This window comes from Capricornis sumatraensis, chromosome 19 (genome assembly GCF_032405125.1).
Source record: "Capricornis sumatraensis isolate serow.1 chromosome 19, serow.2, whole genome shotgun sequence".
Classification (NCBI taxonomy): Eukaryota; Metazoa; Chordata; class Mammalia; order Artiodactyla; family Bovidae; genus Capricornis; species Capricornis sumatraensis.
In genome coordinates this window covers 7,873,757-7,885,553 of record NC_091087.1, presented here as the reverse complement: position 1 = coordinate 7,885,553, position 11,797 = coordinate 7,873,757, and the positions used below count along the sequence as shown (strand labels likewise).

The window sequence follows — 11,797 nt, the reverse complement described above, 5'->3', positions numbered from 1 at the left end:
TCAGCATACATACAGACTATGCAGGGCCTTAGAGTCGGTTGGAACCTGTGGGAAAACAACTATTCCAGGAATCTTATAATTAATGGTACCTGTATAATCATTCCAGTCTAGAGAGATTAAACTAGGAGAATGCTGAGAATACATGTACCCTCTTTCAGATAACGTTGCTTTTGGTTCATTCTTTACCTCCACAGAAAGTAAAAATTTACTGTCCTCATTTAAGAATATAAGCCTGACTAGAAGACAGAATCCAGTTGCCAATCACATGTACCAACATTTACTTTTGTCAGAGGGTTCTTGATCACAGAGTGGTGTTGTATTTATAATATTAGGTAAACCTGGTATTGCTAGTTGTATTTCATCAACCTCAACTAAAATTTAATGGCAACTAAAATGAAGATATAGTCAGTCTTATATACTTATAAAGGAAAAGAGCCCATGGAACAGATAACTAGAAAGTAATGATACTTATTTCAAAATGTACTTTAGTTTTAGAATTAGATTTGTCTAAAACTGAGAATTTATAAAACTAAATCATTGGGGAAAGTTGTTGGACATCTTGGAAATTTAAAAGGTGTGGGATTCTGTACTTCTCTGTTACTGTTTGTGTGTGTGTGTGTTTTAATACGAAATATATTTGTAGTGTTGAAGATTCTACATTATTTAAGAAACTCAGGCAGTTTTTCACCAGAGACAAGAAGGGGCCATGGCTGCTTGAAGTGATTACCATTGCTGCTTTCTGGTGCCCTTTTCGTTTTGTTTTAGTGGTTTTGAGCTGCATGAATAACTAATAATGTGCTACACTTAATAGCTGATCTTCAGGCAACTAGTAACTTATTTTCTATAGTTTAGCAGAATGATAGGATATTGTATAAGGAAGCGATGATGTTTTATAGAAAGCATGTTGAGGTCTTTCTGTGAATTTCCATTGTTAGAACAGAAGAGCAAATCCTGAAACTACATGTTTTACCTTTGTCTTTTTGGAGTTTGGGATCCTTTCATCTGTTTCCAGCAAAAGCTATACCTGACCTTTAAAAGCAATGAAATTAACTCTGTAAGACTCAATTCAGAGTTTCAAAAAATTTTCTCCCTTGCTAACTGCCTTCTCCTCTGAGATTTCTGAGAGCCTTACTCTCTCCCTCTGCCCCTGTCCCATTCCCTCGATAAGCCAGTAAAGCAAGATGAAGAACCTACAAAAGTTTAGATGCTTATTGTATAATTATTTTATTCTATTTAAAAAATTAACCTCCAGAATATTGAGCAAATAACCGTTTTGGTTTATAAGGACTTCCTTTGAGCAAGTGTTAGGGTAAAGTTAACTGTGAGCTTTTAAATTATGCTAGCAAATTTTTTTTCCCCCATATGTTTGGCTTATTATATCAAAGCTAATTAGTGTTCACTGGGTAGCATCTGTACTTGAATATTACCACTTCAGAAACCCTTTATGTGAGGCACTTTGCTAAGCAGTAGAGATGTAAAGATGAATCATGATTGCTGAGGAGCTTAGGGGCACACATTAAACAGATTTAGTCTTATTGTCTTCCACTCTTCACTTCTCTCCCTCCCTTCTGTCCATCTTTTGTAACAGTGTGAAAAGATTTTTTTTTTTTTAAAGCATCAAAATAGATCATGGAAGTCAAGTTGATAATCTGCAAATGTTGAGGGAACATTCATAGCAGGTGATGTAACAAGTAGCGTAAGGTGATCCTCTCAGGGTACACTGTAGAAAATACTGATGGATTTTCAACATCTCGTTCCCCAAAGATCTACTTTGCCTTTTTTAAGCCTCATCTTTTTATATCACAATTTGATAAGCAAAATAAACCTATTGACCACTGTCTTGTGTGCATGTATGCTAAGTTGCTTCAGTTGTGTCTGACTCTTTGTGACCCTATGGACTATAGCCCACCAAGCTCCTCTGTCCATGGGACTCTCCAGGCTAGAATACTGGAGTGGGCTGCCATGCCCTACAGGGGATCCTCCTGACCCAGGAATTGAACCTGTGTCTCTTATGTCTCCTGCATTGGTAGGAGACACTTTACCACCTTGGAAGCCCAACCACTTTCTTACAACCTGCTAATTTTGAACTACAGAGTACGGCCAGGGAAAGAAGAGATGAGAAACTTTGTGGTGGGTTCAATATTAGTAATTAAATAATTAAGGTTATAGAGTCTTAGTCTTTTAAGAGCTAAAAGAAGCCTTAAAACCTGTCTACTCATTAGTTTATAAATGAGTCCTGGAAATTATACATATATGGCACTCTTGAGTATGTTTTCTGTTGAATCTTATTAATTGTAAGACTGACTAACTTGAATGGAGAGTTAGTAACTTCACTTACTGATTACAGACTTTTTATTTTAAAAGAAAAATAGTATTCAGTGGTTTCATGTGCTATGTAATTCAAAGCAGAGTAGCAGATTGTTCCCTAACTGGAGTTTTTGGAGGAATGTTTTCGATGACAATAAGAGTATTATTAGTGTTTACAGTATTTTTATCAAACTTAACATATCATTCACTGGTTGTAGGGCACACTTGTTATTACCATTAAAAAGAAATGCCAGTTTAGTTTTGAGATGCTGTCAGTTTTATGTTATATCCTGATTTCAGATAAATAAAAGTGTAAAAACAGAAAAGCAGATTTTAAGAATCAATGAAATATAATGTATCAGTTGTCTTTCCACAAATAGATATCAGGATTCTTTAAGAGCTACCCCTACACCCTTAAATTAGTGGAATATTTCTTCCTGGAACTTACTTTCACTGTTTTTTGTTCCTTAGGAAAGAGTACAGTGTTGATGTTGCTTAGTTGCCAAGTCATGTCTAACTCTTCTGGGACCCCATGGACTGTACCCCGCCAGGCTTCACAGTCCCTGGGATTTCCCAGACAAGAATGGAGTGGGTTATCATTTTCTTCTCCAGGGCATCTTCCTAACCCATGATCGAACTCAGCGTCTCCTGCATTGCAGGCAGATTCTTTACCACTGGGCCACCAGGGAAGTCCCAGTACAGTGACAGATAGGCTCAGAAGTCAGCTTTCAATCTGAATGAGAACATTTCCAATGTGATGAGGTTATTTACCTCTTTGTGCGCCTCACATCTGAACAGGAGATATAGAATTGGATAGGAGAGTCCAAAAAAGATGAAAGTTGATGAGGACAAATGACTGGACTGCCAAGAGATCATGCTCAATCTCTTCTAAAAATCACTCACCCATTTTTTTTGTTTTTTTTTTCTTTTGACTTTGCTGGTACTATCTAATCTAGTCCCCAGCATTTTCCTTGTTAGAAACCCTTAGTTATTGAAACAAAACTTGATTCTTTACTTGTCAACTGATGTACTTTTAGGTAGTTCTTTAGGAGTAAGATTAATCTGTGGCCCTTTGGTATGCTTGAGTATATCTTCTACATTCACTGTATTGTGCTTAGTGCAGTGACCATTCTAGTTTCTTAAGATTGATTCTAGTTGAAGAACTTTATGCTTGGTTTATGTCCTTTAAGTAGAACAAGAGAATGAAGTAGATCTACGTAGATTCTCAGCACCAAACAATAGTTTAAAGCAGTGAAACTTATCAGACTCCTTAGAGTTTACACGTGAGGAAAATGAGACTCAGATTCTGACTTACAGAAATTAATGGCAGAATTATAAGTAGAACTAACGATTCCTGGTCTCAGGGAGATGTGATTATATATTTGGCTCTTACCCAAACATTTATAGTTAAGATAAAGCAACTTCATCTCTATAATTTATAGAGAAATGAAAAAACTAAATGTGTCTGTATAATCTAAAAATCTTACTCCAGTCAATAATTTGATGTGGTAAAGAATCTAATACAAGAGACACAGGTTTGATCCCTGAGTCAGGAAGATCTTCTAGAAAAGGAAATGGCTACCCACTCTAATATTCTTGCTTGGGAAATCCCATGGACAGAGGAGCCAGGTGGGCTACAGTTCATGGGGTTGCAAAAGAGTTGGACACAACTTAGTAACTAGACAACAACAAGAACACCTGTATATAAAAATAAATGAAGGATGCATATAAATTCTCCTTCTCAGAATGTTCATTGACATATTCTTCCAATTTCCAGATATCCTACTTCAAGATAGCATTTGATTTAAAAAACTCAATTTTAAATGGTATGTGTCTTCTACATTAAGTAATTTACCTTTGCCATTTAGTTCTTAAGTCTTTTGTAATTGAATAATGAACTAGAAGTGCTTATTTTAAGAGAAATAAACATAAATGCAGTCCCTTAATAATGACCTTTGTCAAAATAGTTATTGCTGAATTTTATGCTTTGTGTTTGTTACCACAATCAAACATAGTTTTTGTAAAAGATAGACTTCGTGTCATAAATGATACCATATTTTACAGGCCCACGTTAGATATCTGATAATCTAAATAATAATAGGAAATTTTCACCCACTAAATTCAGTTGCCATCTATTTTTCAAATCCTTCTTTTTAGGAATATTTGCATTTGAATATATCAATTCATAATATGTATTTATTGTGATATATACTTAAAGAGAAATACAGAAGTGCATAAGGGAGAGAAAATCACTCAATATTTTTAAAAAGGTTGTTGCTAATCATTGAGGAGGAATAGAGCACAGTAAAGAGCTTGCTGCCTCAACTAGAATCTCTGTTCTACCACTTACTGACTAACGAGCAAGTTTATGAATCTGATTTTTTCTGGTTATGCACCTGTAAAATGGGGTTAATAACATTAGCAACCTGATAAGGTTCTTGTGAAAATTAAGTTAAGTTGATACATGTAAAGCGTGCTGACATATTAAGTGCTCTATGTCATTTTGTTGTTAAAGCCGTAATAGTTTTGTTCTTTAATGGCTGAGTTGTTAAGTTTTCAGCCAAGCCTGAAAAAAAATCTGAGAACTAATAAAATACAAGTAATAATTTTACAGGGAATTCATATAAGTGTTTCATATACATTTACTTACATATTAGTATATTTGTATGCTTATTTTTACAAATAAAACTGAAACAGATAAAGTGACCTTACTTTAAAATTACCATAATAATACAACATATTGCATTAAATTCTTTTGGCATTCAGGTTGGGGGATGGAGAGTGATGATTGGTGGAAATGGAGAGACGTGTAATATGTTATTAAGAGTGAAGTTTAATTTGCTTCACTTGTCTATATGAAGTGTCTTGGGTAGAGCTAAGACTGGAAAATAGGGACCTCAAGTATCAATCACATTGATTATGGAGTGACCTCTCAGTCACAAATGCTAGTGAGGAAGAGACAGAGGACACATAATTAAATAACAGGTAATTATATTTTTCCACGTTGAAATACCTTATAATTGATAGAAGCCCGTTTGTCTTTGTATTAAAGGTGTACATAAACGTTGATAGAGATTTCTATAACGTAGGCAGGTGGAGATGAGCAGTGGATTTCATGGCAGTATGGAATATTGGCCTGGTGGGTAATCCACATTTAAGCTAAAATGATAATTCTAACTTAGTCCTTGGAATTCTTTATAGCCAGTGACTTGAAACAGATTTCCAACTGGAGCTATTTTTTTCCCCTAAGTTATTTTCAAAATTTGAGACTACGGCTATAAAATGAAGTTGAGAATCTTTTGTTAAAAGAGTAAAATTGTTTTTAAAGTTAACAACATGTACATTATCTTAAAAATATCACCCACTCTAGAACTCTTTCTCATGCATTGTTTCTTATTAAGCCTTCACAGCTTTGCAGTAGGAATAGTACTAGCCTGTTATTTTTTTTCTTTGCAGATGAGGAAACAAGCTTGGCTGAGTTCTTTGCGAAAGTTTAAAGGTTAAAACTTAACATTAAGTGACAGTTGGGACGAATACAGAGTATTTAACTTAATCTTTCCACAACAACACTGTCTCAAAAATTATCTTAATGCAACTTGGCATAAAAATGATTTTGCAAGTGTTAAAAACCACTGTTGTACAGGATAGATATTCCTTAAAGATTCTGAGTTCACAGAATCAGAATCCTGCAGTTGAAGATTTCCAGGAGATCGTTTTGGCCTTTGATCAGATGTTTTTGATTGCAACCCCTAAGATACGTTTCACTCCTGTGCATATTTGCCTGTATGTATAATTGAAACAGAAGTTTCACAGAATAGTAGATGCCAGTACTGTGTAATGCATTCTGATTTTTTTCACTTATTTGGTTTGCATTGAATGGATTGAGCTACCCACTAATGAATTGCAGTAGGCAGCTTGAAAAACATTGACCTAGGGCAACTGACCTGAATCTTGAATTTATGAGATTTTATTTTTTATAGATACATTAGAATGTCCCAAATAGTGATGTTATCTAAACTAATTACTTTAGGACTGGCTATAGTATACTTACTCTGATGATGTTTGCATTGCTCAAAACCATTTTAAAGAATCTTGTTGTAATAGTTGCAAAAATCTGAATACCCTTATTCTGTTTTGACAAATTTAAAATCACTTTGGCAAATAAGATGGATGATGAGTCAGGCATGCTGTTAGTAAATTACAGATACATAAGACAAATTGCAGTGTAAATGTTTCACATTAGAATATGGTGTTGATTTTATGATTAACTTCATAATAACTGAGAGCAATCACTATTATTTGATAGATACAAAAGGCATTTGGTAAAGATTTATAGTTGAAGAAATGTTGAAACTAGGATTTGATAACTGTTAGTAAGAAGTTAAGAGTAAGGATATCAGCAAAAATATGCCTCATCTGCTTTGAAAAAAGTGAATATAAAATGTTTCTAACCCATTAAAATGGTAATTTATACTAAAGTATTATTAAGAGACCATAAACTGCTTCCCTAAATGTATTTTTCTTGATTGAAATTATTTTATTTATGATTTAATAGATAGACTTAATTCTTGAGTTTCTATTCTAATAAAGAATTAAAAGTCAACAGTTTTGAAGTCAACTTCTACACGCCTTTGTTTCTCCTGAAATAATTTGAGGCATTTTTGCTATCTTGACTTCTTTCCCCATTTCCTAATCTTACAACCCAGGTGTGTTATATACATAATTAACAGGAAATCTAATTCTAATTTCATATCAAATCACTAGTTAAAAAGTAACCCTTTTAGAATTCTATGCCAGTTTCTTTTGTATGCTATTTTTCCATTATCTGTGAGACTAAATCTTTGCCTTACTGGCTTTTCACCAGTTTACTTCCTGTTTCCATTTAAAATATATCAAAAGCATTATCTTTTATTTGCTCCTGCCCCTACAGTTTATTTTGTTTTCATCCTAATGCTGGCTTTCATCTTCTTTCCACTTTTTCCACTCACTAGCTAGAGATGATCGCTATGGAAAATCCTGCAGACTTGAAGAAACAGTTGTATGTGGAATTTGAAGGAGAACAAGGAGTTGATGAGGGAGGTGTTTCCAAAGAATTTTTTCAGCTGGTTGTGGAGGAAATCTTCAATCCAGATATTGGTAAATATTTTAGTGATGTGATCATGGTGTCATATCTTTTTGAATTAAGAATTTATTTACTAGGTTTACAAATATTCTCAGTTATGAAGAGCAACAGAAGATTTTGGTATGAAGTAACTAGAATCACAGATAATGACTGAATTTGTGGGCTTTTGGGATTGATCCTGCATCACTCATTCATTCAAGTTCTTATTTAGATTACTTAGTAACATATTTTAATATAGGAAATTATCTCTTAAAGAAATTGAAGACATTTTAGAATGATACATTAGAACAGTTGAAGAAATGTTTTGCTCTTTTGCAGTCTAAAATACTCATCACCCATAGCATTTCTGAGACAAGAGTTTTATAGAATAATGGTCTGAAGACTTAGAATGTCTCACAAGTGTATCGTGCTCAAAATTTGGGTGTACTGATTGACAGATTAATTTGGTTTATTTCCTACAGCATTTCTTGGGTTTAATATTATAATATTTTCCCACACGGAACTCCAGAACCCTTTTTCCATCCCACATCTAGTAGCTTTTGCTTTCCAGAAGAGTTTTCATTGAACATGATTTGGGAGAGATTGATCTATAGTATGTCAGTCTGAAAATGAATTTGGGTTTCACTGATAGACAAAATAATTTGGATAATTCTGATCTGATTTAATTTCTACAGTATAAACCTTGGTTACTGGGGTTGCTTACTTTTAAAATCGAATGCATGACAATTAGAGGAAAAGAAGTCCTCTAAAGGTACCATCATAATTGTGAAGAACGTGGCATAGAATAATGCACATCATTTCCTGTTGATTCTCAGTGTGTACACTGAATTGACTTTTCTATATTTGTTGTTAGTCTGCTTATAAATGGAAGTAGACATTTTGACTTCATGACATAAACATAGCTAAGGTAAGACTTAGTATTTTAGCTAATGTTTTTTAATAATCTGAAGACTATGTCATTTATATATAATTTGCTCAAAGTAAACTTAGATGTGTAAATCTGTGCTGTTTTTGAGATAGAAAATTAATTTATAAGCTTCATTAAAAACCATGGTGTTTTTGAGATATGAAGCTTTTAAATTAATTTTCTATCTTTGGTGAACTTTAGCTCTAGGTCTTTATGTATCTAAAAATGTTAAACATTAGTTATAAAGTATATTTACATTGTATACAGAAATACTTTTAAGAAAAAACATACATTAAACAATTCTGCTTGATAGTAAATCAGTTAAAATGATGACAATAGAAATACCAAAAAGGAATATTTTAGAAGAGCCACCATTTATGGAGCTTTTCTTAACTGTTCTGATCCAGTTAATACCATATTTATAATTAAATGAAGTTTTTAGCACTTCACTAGATTTGTAATTTCAGCCTGTAAAAAAAAGTTGGATATAAACTGAGATTCAAGTATAAATTAGGTAATTTATAAAATTTTATTTTGTGAACATTAAGTTGCATTAGAAAAATGTCTTAAATTCATGTTCTTAGGATCAAGGGGACCCTTTAAATTTCCCTTTATATTTAAATTCAACTAAATGTGAAAATTATGAAACATTTTTAAAACTGTTTAAAAAACTTAAAAACTGGTTGATTTCTTTAAAAAATGTTGATTTTTAAAGTTTATTCTGTTGGAACTTCCCTCTCTTTCCTAGATCTAATTCTCGAAATATTTTCATTTAGTTTCACAGTAGCAACTGAAAAACATTTTATAGTAAAATGAAATTGTTAAGTCAATTAAAATATCATTTTACATTTATCTTAGATATTTCTTTACAAGGAAAGAGATAAGTCTACCATGGTAATGGCTATTTAGATTACTATTTTTAAATGAGTGATATAAATAGTGAAGACCATGTGAAATTAAAAGAAGACTACAAATTAGTTTTGTTCTACTTTTTGGCTCACAGTTAATGTGTATATTAAATGGCTTTGGTTTTGGACATAATCTTAAGTTTATCAAGTTTGCCTGAGTTTAAGTACTTGGTATCTTTGTTTAAAAGGTGCTTGAAAAGCTTCATGGAACCATTATGCAGTTTGGAGGAAAAAGACTTTTTCTTAATGAAATTCAAAATTGTTTTGTAAAGCAGTACATGTGGATTAAATATGTTTTAATAAGTGAAACATTTTCAAAATATGATTCTTTTTTTCTTTTGCATTTTTCAACCATTCAGTGGTAAAAATATGAATGCAGGTTAACTTCTGATTTGTGTCAATAGAAGATTAGAGAACTTGAATTTAATGAACAGTTTTCCTAACTTAGAAAATGCCACCAGAATGGCTTATTACTTTAAATATATGCTATACAATTTGTAGCATTCATATGTACTGGAACTTTGTTTTCGTAAGTCCTGATATAACAGAAAAAAGCCCTAATGCCAACAAGTTTACATGTGTAATTATTTTATATTTATTTTTGTATTTTATATGTATAATTATTTGTTCATCTGTCTAATAAAATATGAAAGTAATGCATTTTAAAAAATCATTTCTTACAGGTATGTTCACATATGATGAATCTACAAAGTTGTTTTGGTTTAATCCATCCTCTTTTGAAACTGAGGGTCAGTTCACTCTGATTGGCATAGTACTGGGTTTGGCTATTTACAATAACTGTATACTGGATGTACATTTTCCCATGGTTGTCTACAGGAAGCTAATGGGGAAAAAAGGAACTTTTCTTGACTTGGGAGACTCTCATCCTGTAAGTTTTGTCATTTTTTATTCTTTTAGATTTTATTTAAAAGCAAATACAGAATTTAATTTATATAAAATTTTTAAAGCTTCGGTTTGAAATCTTTGTTAATATTTATACCTAGTAAGATAAACTTGTTTTATTATCTATCTGAAATGCCATAAACACTTAAAAACTTGAAGGAGAACTTGTTACAAGCAAGTCAGCTTTACAAGGTTGATTGTGTAGAGAAGTGTTTCTAATTTTTTTTTTTTTAATGGAATCATGAGATTGCTGGGTTGAGTCAGGGGCTCTGGTGGCTGCAGCTAGCCCCCCTTACCCTTGAGATGCCTCTAAGGGTCTCGGTAGAGCACAGTGTGAGACCCATAGCTAAGTAGCTGGTGTGGGGTTTCTCAGCAGAGGGAGGCGTTAACCACTGACTGACTGTCTGTCTTTATGTCTGCATAGAAACTACTAGAAGAGGGGTATTGTTTGTGCTTTAATTCTTACTGTCAGTTTGTTTTTTGAATCTTTTCCCAAGAAGAGTGATGCAGATTGTTGTATTTTATAGTTCTGTGGTAACCTTAATTTTTCCTTTTCTGATTGGTAGGTTCTGTATCAGAGTTTAAAAGACTTACTGGAGTATGAAGGGAATGTGGAAGATGATATGATGATCACTTTCCAGATATCTCAGACAGATCTTTTTGGTAATCCGATGATGTATGATCTAAAGGAAAATGGTGATAAAATTCCAATTACCAATGAAAACAGAAAGGTAATAAATGTTTTTATGTCCTCCTTGTCTTTGGCTCTTTAATAACAGAATTTTAAAGCATATATGTGTGCATTTGTGCGTGCACTGCTTCAGTTGTGTCCCACTCTGTGAGACCCTATGGACTGCAGCCCACCAGGCTCCTCTGTCCATGGGATTCTCCAAGCAAGAATCGTGGAGTGGGTTGCCATACCCTCCTCCAGGGAAAGCACGTACACTTGTAGTTTTTAAGGAAGTTTCTAATGTCAGCTCTACAAAGAAATCAAGTAACTAAGTTCTTTTTCATTAAATGAAATAGCCACAGTTTTTTAAACCTTGACTAAAGGCTGGTATGAGAGCACGTGGTTGGGCACTGAACTCCTAGAGAGAGAGGCCCTGAGTGGGCGACAGTGCACGGATGTGGGTGGCTGTGGGTAAAGCAGGAAGAAGGCTGTCTCTCATATTAAGCTGTAGAGGGGTAGGAAACAAGGAAGGTCCTTATAACCAAATGGTAAATAATTGCTTCATGTGCCTTAAATAAACATCTGAAAAGTACTAAAGAATAAATATTTAAAAGAAATCAGTTTTGTGTTTTCTGTTGACTAGAAAAGTATGCATCTGGAAATGGGAATTATATATATAAAATCTTTAAAAACAATGTTTATATTAATACAATTTTTGATAAAATATATTAATTAAGTTGGGATACAGAGTTTATCTTCCTTTTTGTATTTGGTACAATAGCTTGCTTACCAAGTGAAACACTGATATTTTTGTTGAAACAGATAATGGTAGGCAGCTTCCCAAATATTCTAGAATAGGAAACATGAAAGACTTCCTTATTTGCTCATTTCCAGTACATTGCACTCTGTTAAAAATGTCAGCTTTTATAAATTGATGTATAAATGGTTTAAATGTTTTTGCGTTTGCATAACCTAATTGA

General features: G+C 33.1%; 1 protein-coding gene across 2 annotated transcripts in view; it reads left to right on the top strand.

The window, feature by feature from the left end:
• UBE3A (ubiquitin protein ligase E3A) overlaps positions 1 to 11,797 on the top strand; it is a 94,520-nt gene that overhangs the window by 72,220 nt on the left and 10,503 nt on the right. For both annotated transcript variants that reach the window (XM_068990894.1, XM_068990895.1), the window contains 3 exons: positions 7,299 to 7,443; positions 9,928 to 10,133; positions 10,714 to 10,878. In XM_068990894.1, coding sequence (XP_068846995.1) covers positions 7,299 to 7,443; positions 9,928 to 10,133; positions 10,714 to 10,878 — 516 coding nt within the window. The remainder of the gene's footprint in view (positions 1 to 7,298; positions 7,444 to 9,927; positions 10,134 to 10,713; positions 10,879 to 11,797) is intronic.